The sequence below is a fragment of the Aulonocara stuartgranti genome (genome assembly GCF_965226115.1).
Source record: "Aulonocara stuartgranti genome assembly, chromosome: 11".
In the NCBI taxonomy this organism is placed as follows: Eukaryota; Metazoa; Chordata; class Actinopteri; order Cichliformes; family Cichlidae; genus Aulonocara; species Aulonocara stuartgranti.
Window position 1 is genome coordinate 129,848 of NC_138947.1, and position 12,673 is coordinate 142,520.

Genomic DNA, 12,673 nt, shown 5'->3' on the forward strand with positions numbered 1-12,673 from the left:
AAAAAAGGTTTGTTGTACCAACATTATTCTGAAACACTGCAGACAGGAAACGATGTGATAGTTTCCAACTTTTATTGTGAAAATTTGTAAATTACAGTCTCTTTTCTTTAATTTATTGATCATAAAAACAATTGTAGAAAATAAAACAGAAAAAAAAGATCAACAGGAAGCTGCAGAGAACAGGAAGCAGTTTAATAAAGGAAAAAACAAGAGCCGCGCACACCAGCTGGGCAGGGCTACGCCTGGTCATTTTAAAGCATTTAAACCTCAAAATAAAGACAGATTTTACTTTTCAATCGATAATGACAATCATCAATCACTGCTTGTGTCTTATCCCCAAAACCGTTGTCGGCCTGCTGGTTGAGGCGGTGCCTCGTCATGGGGAACACTGAAAATGGAACTCGCCGCATCCATCGTGAAGATGAAGTAGAAGTTTGCTCCCATCATGATGATACTTGGCAGGAAGGAGATGCCAAAACCAAATCCACGAATGCTGCTGCCAAATGCCGCAGCGACCCAGTAAGCCAACCTGTGTAGACACGGAAGCGCCATTAGATTCATCAATCGATGTCGTTATCGACTGATCACATCGTGGATGGATCCTCACCTTCCAAAAGCAAAGAGGATGGTCAGGAGCGGCACAAGCTTCAGCTGCTCCTGGCTAAGGTACATCGCCATAACGACCAGCTGCAGGAAGTAAATCAGGAACAGCGAGGCAGAGTCAGAGATGAAGCGCTGGTGGACAGTGACTTCCTGTAGCTCCGCCTCCTTTATCTCATCATCAAACAGAGGACGAAGCACACCTGACCTTAGCCGTGAGATGCCCAGAACAAGCCAACCTAAAGAACAGGTGAGACGCACACAGGTGAGACAGGTGAGATTCTGCATCTCTTTTTCGGTGGTATGTGACTCACCAAGGACGATGGGGGTGGCAGCGAACACAGAGCAGCGCAGCGTGTAGACGAGCCGGAGGGGGGCACCATCCAGCAGCGGGGCGTCAAATGGCAGAAACACAAAACCACCCCAGACGAGTAAAGGGAAGAAGAACGCCGAGGCCATCAGAGACACGCCCATCTTCAGGACATCCGTACTGAGACAGCACTGCCCTCCTGACACAGATGAGAAAAATGAGTTAATGGAGGCAGAGTCAGCAGTCAGAGGTGCACAGGTGTATAAACAGGGGCAGGTAATTAAACCCCCTGGAGTCCAGGGTAGAACCTGCTGTTTTCGACTCCCTCACCATGTTTGGCATCAGTCTTTTACGCACAACTTCACGTGTCTGAATTTACAGTCATGTTTTCATTTTGACATACTGTAGTGACACAACTAACCTTAAAAGAAAATCAGAGCAGGAAACATGTTCAACAAATCATTTTCAGAACTTGTGATGAAAAAATAAAAGTTCTGTGCAACTGTTAACAGTCTCTGCCGTTTTTTTGCACAAAGCAATCAGATGTCACACAAATTATTTGTGTTGTTCCAAAAACTAGTTCTGTCCAGCAAAAGGCAGAGGAGCTCATCACAGGCCTAAAACCTCAGGTGTATCACTTCTGTTTTCCACATGGAGATTTCAGTCAGTGACATTCAGCCGTCACCTCGCTGCTGTGACACGCAAAAAAAGAACAAAAGCCAAACACCGTAGACACACTTCAAACATGCTAAACATCAAAATCATTCCCACTTTCCCCCTCTTTGTAAGCAAACAAATGGCACGTGTTGCCATATCATTTCTTGATTGGTTGATGTGGTGCATTTTTCCACCAATAGGAAAGGGTGTGTTTGTTCGTTTTTGCTTGAAAGTGCATTCCTTAGAACATCCAGTTTTACCACTGCTCTGTACGCTACACCTGACGACAGTATTCAGGAAAAAGCACAATGAGAATGATTTATCATAACTCTAGCTTTACTTGGTCTGTCAACACAAACGGAGACTCAGTGAGACTGCATCTTGCTGGTACGTCATCTTAAATGGTCATATGATTTGGACGCACTAGCATGGCTGTCCTGTCCAAAGGTCCCAAAACCTGACGTGATTGGTTAAATGAGTGATGGCATAAGCAATTCTCCACAGCTTCCATGGTGGCAGATAATGCCAGAGCACGCATTAGCCAACTTCCTGTTTAATGGGGAGTTCTTCCTCAGCCTCTGATTTTTAAAAACTTTTTTTTCTGATCCTCCTGTGGGGCTCTTTGTAGCTCTTTTTCTGATATTTCATATCATTGTTATGCTAATGATGTTCAGCTATATATCTCTTTTAGGCCACCTGATGTTTCTAAGCTCCAAATCTTGCAGTCCTGCTTAGATTCCATTAGAGATCGGCTGGCTGATAATTATCAACTAATTATCAACTAACTAAATGCTGGTAAAACTGAAGTCATTGTTTTTGCTCCTGAGAAATTTGTTCCCCCGGTGGTTAAAAATCTAGGCCCTCTTGCTTCTTATATTAAACCCTCCATTAGTAACCTTGGTGTTAAATTTGACTGTTTAAACTTGTTTTTGGTTGATTTTGTTTGTTTGAGGTTTCATGTCCATTTCTGCTTCTGTGAAGCACTTTGTGATTTTATCTTGGTGCTATATAAATAAAAATTTACTTTACTTTTAAAAAACCCCAAAAAAACCTCAACATTTGCATTTTTGTGATTGTCAGGGACTGGTTTCACTAATATGTATAAGTATCCGAGTCATTCCAGTCGTTTTAGTTGAGCGTCGTCTAGAATCTACAGATTTTAAGGTGGTTCAGGTGGTTCTGTTCAGGTGTGCCCGACCCCCTGACCATTTCCTCCTGATGCAAGGTGATGTGATTTTCTGACATAGTCTCTGAGTTAGTACTTACGTTTATTGGAGCGCAGTTCCTCGTGCAGGTAATAATGTTGATTGTAGTTCTCGGGAACTCCTCGGGGACCCAGAAAGGGACTCTTCTCGGACTCCATTTCCCGGAGCGGCCCAGACTCTCTGAGTGAGGAGGGGGAGTGGAGGGCAGTCACTGCAGGCCTGAACACCTGAGCAGCTTTCTCTGGCAGGAGGTTCTCTCGGGGCTCCTCCTCCAACAGGTGTACCCTGGTTTTATCCTCACGTAGCTCCGCTCCTTCGTCTAAACCCGCTCTGCCGCACCTCCTCTCCACCTCTGCCTTCAGTTCTCTTTCGCTCTCTGTGCAGCTCGACGCCTCGGGAAGAAACACACCTGACCTCACGCTCATCCTGTCAGCTTTACCTGTCCGTCCACCCGTCTGTCTGTCTGCAGACCACGGCAGCGTGCTCGTCTCGGTCACGACTGAGCTCACCGTCTCCTCGTCCTCGCCCTCTCTGGTCTTCCTCCCTCCGCTGTCCTCCATCATGGCGCGTCCTGTTTTGTGAGCAAATGCACCTGCCAGAGAACAGAGAGTGGGTCAGGTAAATCCAAGTGAACAGTAAACAGGTGATACAAGGAACTGTGCCACACACAGCTCACGACCTGTGTGTGCTGAAACACTGGAGTAAACACTGGAGTACTTCAAGTGTGATGTGGTTGATCACTAAGGCATAATGCAGGCCTCCTTCTCCACCTCCTGGCTTCCTGCATTTATATAGACTGTGTGAAAGATCATTTTGAAATCTGATGCAATGTTTGAACCCAACAGACGACACTTTCACTGCCATCACAATAAAGCATGTAGAATTCTTCTCAACATGAAATTCTGAATCACAAACATTAAAAAAATGCTACCTTCACCTAAGTTTCATGATTGATTTAGCAAATGCACGCCACCCACCCATCTGAGCCATGGCCTGTGTGACCCCCATCACTCAGGACACTCACACATTCAGTCCAAGTCTTTTCTTTGCTCTCCGCTGTGTGCCTTTCCTATTTTTGTGTGTCATTTATTCCCAACGTGTATTTACTATTTACATTTGAACTCCGGCAGGTTGGCGGGGAGCGCCCATAATAAGTAAAGTTTAGTTATTAAGTGCTTTTCGTAGACAGGCAGTCACAAAGCACTGTACACAAAGGTCAAAATAAAGAAAATATTAAGTAATAAAATAGACAATATAAACAATGCAAATTCAAAACAATTCAAAATTGTTGATTAGCAGAAGGCCTGTTTAAACAAAAAAGTTTTTAACTGCTTTTTAACCCTGGAGAACCCATGGGGTCGGCTCTGACCCCATGGGTTCTCCAGGGTTAAAGGATTCCACAGAGTCAACCAAACGTAAGCTGTGTCCCAAAACGTCGGCTGCATCCTCCGGAGGCCGCATTTGAAGGCCGACTACGTCACAGCCAGGCGACGAAGGCTGTCCCAATGCGGCCGACAAATGTGTCCTTCATTTCCCCAAATTTGAAGGATGGGTCGGGTGTGTCCTTCGTATCCCACCATATCCCAGAATTCATAGCCAAATTTCAGCTGCCAACAATGGCGGCCGCTACTAAGTTTTAAAATTAGTCTTATTAATCTTTCTGGGTCGCAAAATAAACTTAACATATTTTCAGGCAAGAAAGTAGCTGTGTAAATTACAAATATCTTCTTGGTTTGTCAAGACATCGTACATTTGCAAAAGTGTGCCGACATTTTCAGAGACGTCTGTTACCCACCCGCTCGATAGCAAGCCGGGGGGTTCAATGGTCACTCCAGCCGGCGAGAGCAGCGGACAACCAGACCAGTGGACTTCCAGAGACGCTCTGCTTTTTGACAGGAGCATCGAAGACCACGAGTTTGATTATTTAACCAGGGTGTGCGGGAACTAACAGAGCAATGCCTATCTTTGAAAGGAGCAACCTGATTGACAATAGCAAGACAGTGTTCATTAAAAGAGTTAATAAGGAGCTCAACATCGTCAAAAGAAGTTTTAAAATCAAAAAGGGAAGAAAATTTAGAAATAACAGAGTCATCAATAAAGGGCCTGCAGCTAACAAAATCTTGGGGAAGAGACTCTGAGTTGACAAACACATTAAAAGAGACTGACTTATGGTGGCTAAAGACAACGTCATTTAAATTCAAGTGGTCAAGGGAAACGCCATAAGTGAAGACCAAGTCCAGAGTGTGCCCAGCAGTGTGAGTAGGGCCTGATACATGCTGAACAAAATTAAAAGAGTCCATGATGCTCAGGAACTCCTTAGTGGTACTATTTGATGAGTCCTCTGCATGAATGTTGAAGTCTCCAACAATGATGACCTTGCCCAGTTTAATAGTGGAAGTTAAAAATTCTTTCAAGTCTGCCAGAAAAGACGCAGCAGACCCAGGTGGACGATAAATTAAGATACCGTACATTGGCTGATCTCTTCCAATTTTTATCATAACCATCTCGAAAGAGTTGTAACAGCTCGAAGAAATCAACTGGTATGAAAATGTCTTTTTAAAAATTACAGCTTGTTCCACCTCCTCGTCGAGATATCCGAGGCGCACAGAGAAATGAACAGTCTGTGGGACATAGCTCTAAAAGATGTGAGACTTCATTCTCACGCTGCCAGGTCTCATAGACAAACATTAAATCAAGCGTCTCTGCACAGAACAAGTCATTTGAAATATAAGACTTGTTGGCAATTGAGCGGGCATTAATTAACATCATTTTAATGTTGAGACCCACCGGGACAGTTGTAGAATAGCCTGGAACAGAGCCCGCACAGTGCAGTAAGCCACACAGTAAATCAGGGTTCCTATTGTGATGAGCCGTGGCTTTCCATGCTTTCAGGTGACAACCCGGATGGTAAACACAGGGGGTTGTGGGGATTAAACCAGCTCCAACAAGTCTCAAGCGTATTTTACTGGCAGCAGCCCAAGAGTAAAGCCCCTGAAGATCCAGTTCTCTGCGAAGCCGGCAAAGCAGCACAAAAAAGCCTGCTTGCTTCCTCCGATGAGGCCTCGGAAGCAAAAAAGAGCTGACCGGCAAGAATGGAGGTAAACCCGGGTGCTCCGCGGTGGGAAAACAACCTCGTTTCGTTGAGTCTGAAAAATAAAGGCCCATTCTATTCTTTTCTAGTTTCTTGTTCCCTCTCTGATTTCTGAAGTTTGCACATGACTGTGGTCCAGATGAAAGCACAGAGGGGATCGGGTCTTCTTCACATCAGGCCCTGACATCAAACTCATCTTTATTCTCTGGCTTTGATATCAGGATGAACTCTGAGTGCTTTTGTGTTGTTCTTACTCAGATTTAGTCTCCTGTTGTTCTGCTTTATGCTTGTTATTTTAGAAGTGCAGGACTTCGGTCCAGACAAACTCATCCTCTCTGATGACCCTCAAACCCTCCGATCTTTAGGGGGGCCCACATCGCCACTAAAACCCAGGTAACTTCACGTAACTATGAAGCTGATTCACTGCTTGTTGAGGTAAATCACCATGGTAACTGATGCTGTTAATCTAACCTGCTCTGGAACAGATCAGGCGAAAAAATGTCGTTTCCTTTCCTTTTTTTTTTTTTTTGCCTGTCCCGTTTGGCTCTTTTGCATCAGAATTGTTGTCTAAAGGCAAAGAAAGATGCCCAACGGATTTACTTTACCAAACTGACCATCCCAGCCTTGCCGTAATGGTCCATTTGATTCACCTTTTATTGTTTATTTTATTTTCACTTACTGAATACGGGACAGACTTGACTGGGGGAAAGAAGGGGAGAAAGAAAGAGGGAAAGAGAAACAGCTGAGAAGAGGGACGGGGGAGAAGGGCAAAAGACAAAAACCAACAGAACGGGCAGAGAAAAAAAAAATGCATATATCAATCACCTGGATCACCTGCTGAGAAAGAAAAAAGAAAGCAAGCAGAAGAGAACAAGAGTAATAGAATAAACAACATCACAATGATATATGGGAATATGACAGTAAATACTAAATGTTAAACATTATTGTGCAGCACATAAGATCAACAGAACACAGTGTGCTTTGAGGTAGGAGCCAAAAAGGGTGTAGTTTGTGGGTGTGATCACCCGTGTGTACACCTGTGAGCATGGACGTGCTTGTTTTTTGTTTTTTAAAAGGTTCCTTCATGTAATGATCTGCTAGAGGGTGTGGGGGGGCCACAGCCCCGTCCTCCAGGGCATGAAGCAGGTGTGGAGGAGATCAAAACTCCAGACATCCAGAGGCCCCAGAACACAAGAGACCAAGGAAGACCAACAGAGGGGCAGCTGCACCACTGTCCCAGAAAGAGCTGAGGAGAGTCCCAGATGAGGGCTCACTCAGCAGCCGCGGAGCAGAAGCCAGGGGGAGTTGCAGTGACGCGCCCGTGAGCTCCGCCGGCAGCCAGCCGTGCCTGAGTGACCGAGCCCCAGGCCGAGAGGCCGGGGGCACCCCACCTCCGAAGTGGCCCGAGCGAGCCCCAGGCTCCAGGCCCCGATAAGCGGCCGCCAAGGAGTGAGCCGGTGTGTACCTGGACGCCCATCCCCGGACACAAAGAACCACCAACGCACCGATGTCTGAGGGGGTCCGCCACTGGCAGGGGAAGTGGTGGTAGGGGGAGATAGGCCTCCAAACCTTGGAGGGCCTGAGATGTCCCCAGAGAGGTGGCGCCTGACACCCAACCTGACATATAGACACAGACATACAGGCACACACAGATACAAACATCCATTCCCACCCTCATGCTCTCATATGCACTTACTCCACACTCAACCAACGTGGAGACAGACATAAAGAAACGTTGTACACACGATCACACTCCCCAAGCGTACTCTATTCCATTCCTGAGGCTCCCTCAGAGCTCAGAGTGGACGAACGAAGGTGTGAAAGTTTCGTGTTGATCTGATGATCAATAATCAATACAGACTCTTACACGCAGCTTTGTATATGACGCAACTGTCTGTTTATATGCGTGCGTGTGCGCGCGCGGGAGTGTTTAAAAATTTCTGTTTTTATGCTCTGAAGTTTTTTGAACTTGAAATTGTGACAAATAAAACACAAGCTGCAGGTAGCGGTAGTCCCGCCCATTGCATGACGGCAGTCTCAAGTTGACATGGCGACGTGACGTTTGTGATCAAATATGATAAAAACTGTGATTGAGCTCCGAGCTAACAGGCTACATGCTAACGGAGCGGAAATTCACACTAAGAAAAAACCCACCTGTTCGCTGAAGACCTGGGCCGGGTTTTAATCCTGGTTTTAATCCTGGTCCCGGCTCTCTTCCGCCGACTTGTTGTTGTTTCTTCTCTTTGTGAAAGACCCGGAAGTCCAGCTCAGGTGTGGTCAGGTGTGTTAAAGGAAAAGCTCTCTTAAAGGAGAAGTGTCAATTAAACATCCGCGCACGCGTTAAAACGTTGAAATAACAGCGTTAAATGTTCTTTGATTTGTTTTCGTCCAATACTGCGACGAAAAATGTGCCAAAAATGTGATGTTACTCATGAAGCAAGAACAGGGAGCATGTTCACTCCTCCTCCGAACATCTGCGAGCAGGAGCAGCAGCACTGAGAGTGCAGATGTTTGTGCAGATGTTTGTTTATTTGTGCAGATGTTTGTTTGTGCAGGTGTTCGTCGGAGCGGTGAGTGAGTAAAACGGTCTGGTTGCTGTGCCTCTGCGGAGGCACTCGGTAGGATTAACACACTGATGATGTGAAGCCTACATCTTCATCACCATCAGCTGTCTGGATGTTTGGGTCAGAGCCTCAGATCTAACCAGGTCCAGGTGTCTGACCTTTGATGACGTTTCTCGGCCTGCTTCAGTTTCAGGAGTGGAAATGATCTGTGATTGGAGGACGGTGAGAAAGCCCACCTGCTGCAGACTCAAACATGAGGAGCTCCCGCGAGTTTAGCCCCCTCAGAGTACCAAGGCTAAAAACAGCCATAAGAATTTAAATCTCATTCTGCAGATGCGGCAGGTGAAAACAGGTGTAATTTCCGGTGTTCATGATGTCACACAGAGGTGTGGCTGCTTCAGCTGCAGGTCAGTCATTAGTGCTTTTGTAACAGGGTCATAAATCACATTGTTATAATTACACAAAATGTGTTCTAAACCCCCAAACTGCTTCTTTTATACCTGACTTTTAGGACCTCCAAGCCTGTAGTTGTGTTCATTATCAGTTAGAGCCCCTCCTCATTCTTTTCTTCTTCTTCTTTGGTGCAATACTATGTACCCCTTTTGCCTCTCCCCTTTTTCTACAATTCCCCTGTGGGAGAGGTGGGTGTCATTTCTTTCCAACACCTGATAAAAAAAAGGTAAAAGAAAGAAAGACCTCCAAGTAAATAATTTGCCCACTCCAGCTCCTACGACCAAATACAAACAGTGGGGAAGAGGGTTAGCTCAACCCACCACAGCTCCCAAGCTAGCAAGGAGTATATATTCATGCTAGCATTTATGGCGCCTAAAACACATTTATGATACACACATACTACACACTTATAACATCTTACAAAAACAGGCTTAATAATGACAATAACTGAACTAAAATCGCAATCATAAACATCAGGGTGGCTAAATATGAATTATGTGTGTTTTAAGGTATGTCAGATTTCATGTTGTTTTTGTTTTATCTTATGTCAAATATGTTACGTGTATATGCATACTTTATGTTTAATGTAAAAATAAATGCCAGCCCTTTTTCTACAATTCCCCTGTGGGAGAGGAGCTGGAGTGGGCAAATTATTTACTTGGAGGTCTTTCTTTCTTTTACCTTTTTTATCAGACACAACGCAGAATCACACCGGTTACACTTTACCATACTGCAATTTTGGAATTGAACCAGTACCAAGTAAACACAGGGACAGTATAAAGGCAGCCCAGTGTGTCGAGATTTATGACATCATCAGTGTTTCTCTGTGATCTTTCCACAATAATTAGTTACCACAGCTAAACACACGTTTCATGCATTATGGTGATATTCTATATATGAATGCTTCTGCTCAATGTCTTCGAATGGTTGATTCTGTGTATCATGCTTGTCTGAGGTTCATCACTAACTGTAAATTTCAGACTCACCACTGTGAGTTATACTCTCAGGTAGGATGGCCTGCTTTGGTAAGTCGGAGGAACTCTCATTTATACAGTTTTATATATAAGGCGATACTTGGGTTGCTGCCTTCTTATATATGTTCCCTGCTTGTAATGAAACATGCTGGTCGGTATTCTCTTCGTCCGCATGGTTACTTGTTGCTTTCTGTTCCATTTGCCCGAACTGAACTTGGTAAAAGAGCTTTTGTCCATTTAGCACCCTCGGCCTGGAACAAACTGCAGAAGGAATGGAAAATGACTGAATTCATTTCATTAAGTGATTTTAAATCTAAACTACGAATCCTTGAGGCCAAGTCCATAACATGCAACTGTTTCAATTAGATTGATTGTCATTTTAACTGACTTTTTATTTTATTTGAATTTTATTGAATTTTATTTTTATTTTATTTGTATTCTTTCACTTATTGTTGCATGTGTGTTGTTGCTGCCTGTGTTTGAGTAATTTCTGTAACTGTGAGACATCTGCTGCTGCCTATCTTGGCCAGGTCTCCCTTGAAAAAGAGGTTTTTAATCTCAATGGGATCTTCCTGGTTAAATAAAGGTTAATAAATAAATAAATAAATTTTGAAACTGTTTTGGTTTTGTTTGGGTTTTTTTGGGGGGGGGGGGGGGGGGGAGCATGTAGACCACAAAGGCCGGGTCCTCAGGAGGATGCAGCCTACGAATTTGGAAAAGCGGCGCTGCAGAGGAGCTAAACCACTTCTTTGAGGTGAAAGGACCAGAGGTATGGCACACACAAAACACCAGCCCCTCTCGCTCAGTTTTTGCATTTGCGCTCGCTCGCAATGTGTCGCTCGCGCTCTCAACATTTCTGCCCGTGCGTGCTCAACTCTTTCTCTACACCGTTATATTTGTGCCACAAAACCAGCCAATCACAGACTTGGAGGAAAAAAAATCTGATTGGCTGTTTTGGTCTCCAATCAGCTCGAAATGACGAAATGCAATATCCCAGAATGCATTTGGTCCAAAATTCAAAGGAGGCAGTGGTGGAGGAGCACAGAGTGGCAGAGTTTGAAATATTACTCTTTCTGGGTCACAAAATAAACTTTTAAGATATTTTCATGCGAGAATGTTTCTGTGTGAACTTCAAATATCTGCTCGATTTATCAAGACATCACATAAGTGCTCTGACGTTTTCGGAGATGCCTGTTACCCACCAGCTGACCGCATAGCTGGACTGGCCATTGGGCATACCAGACATTTGCCCGGTGGGCCGATGATGATTTTTCATTTTTATGTTTGTTTGTTTTTGTAACGGTATAAACAATGAAAGGTGGTGGATTAGCCAATTGGTCATGATCAACTCTGGGCTGGACCAATTACAACACATCCATATTGAAGGGAAAAGGAACGCGATAAGTCCCGTACTTTAGCTAGAATGAAAAAAGACACAAAGCTGGAGTTATTCTGTCTTTGATGCACAGCTGCCTCTTCTCTCATCCTCTCACCCTCTCTCTCCTGTTGCTACTTCAATCATGAAACTGATCAATGATCAGCTGATCGTCTCTCTTGTTTGTTTATCTCCCACTTTGCGCCAGAAACAGGAAACCAGCAGATGTTGCGCTAAACAACAACAGCAGCACGTTCAAGCTTGATCAGCTGTTGTTATAATTTATTTAATATTACTTTCTAGTATCAGCTGATGTTTGCTGGAGCCACAGCTGTAAAAGCTGCTGGTCATGATATCGGTTTGGAAACACGAAGGTGATACAAATCATACATATATACCAACAAGACACAGTGTGCATCACTGTCACAGCAGCGTTTGTTTTAGTTCAAAGGCTTTATGGTTTTTCCTGTAATACCTGGTGGTGTAGTCGGTGATTTTTTTTGTCACTTCAGCCTTATATATTATGTTTAACCCGAGTGACCACCCGGTCAGCTGGTGGGTAACAGGCATCTCCGAAAACGTCAGAGCAGTTATGCAAATATGTGATGTCTTGATGAATCAAGCAGATATTTGAAGTTTACACAGCACCATTCTCGCATGAAAATATCTTAAAAGTTTATTTTGTGACCCAGAAAGAGTAATATTTCAAACTCTGCCACTCTGTGTTCCTCCGCCACTGCCTCGTTTGAGTTTTGGACGAAATGGATTCTGGGATATTGCATTTTGTCATTTCGAGCTGATTGGAGACCAGAGCAGCCAATCAGAATTTTTTTCCTCCAAGTCTGTGATTGGCTGGTTTTGTGGCACGAATATAACGGTATAGAGCATAGGTGTCAAACTCTGGCCCACGGGGCAAATTTGGCCCGCAGCCTAATTACATTTGGCCCGCGAAGACATACCAAATTACTTTTAGAGCTGGCCTACTGGTATTATACAGCTAATATATATATTGTTTAGTATCAAGCTTTGCTTGTTCCATATTCAGTTTTTCAGCAAAACTTGTTTGAGTCCATAAGAAAAGATTCATTCTTATATCTGGAGGAAGTTTTTTTTTCAATAAATATTAATGTTAGCCCGCGACCTTGTTCCAGTTTTGAATTTTGGCCCACCGTGTATTTGAGTTTGACACCCCTGGTGTAGAGAAAGAGTTGAGCACGCACGGGCAGAAATGTTGAGAGCGCAAGCAACACATTGCGAGCGAGCGCAAATGCAAAAACTGAGCGAGAGGGGCTGCTGTTGTGTGTGTGGATAATAGCAAACACTGAAATACATTTTTTGCATGCAGGAATGAATTTTGTTCACTCAAATTCAGCTTTTCTTCGCTCAAAATAAATTTCTCCTCAAAATGCAACACTTGCACCTGCAAACTTTTTTTACGTGCGCT

General features: G+C 44.2%; 1 protein-coding gene across 1 annotated transcript; it reads right to left on the reverse strand.

The window, feature by feature from the left end:
- Nucleotides 1–58: 58 nt before the first annotated feature.
- Nucleotides 59–8,149, reverse strand: LOC309716470 (transmembrane protein 79-like). The gene is made up of 5 exons (XM_082550266.1): nt 8,018–8,149; nt 2,834–3,364; nt 915–1,109; nt 608–839; nt 59–529 (listed from the first exon to the last, which is right to left on the reverse strand). Exons 2-5 carry the CDS (start codon nt 3,333–3,335, stop codon nt 331–333), a joined length of 1,128 nt encoding a protein of 375 aa, XP_082406392.1. The 5' UTR covers nt 3,336–3,364; nt 8,018–8,149; the 3' UTR covers nt 59–330.
- Nucleotides 8,150–12,673: the final 4,524 nt, after the last annotated feature.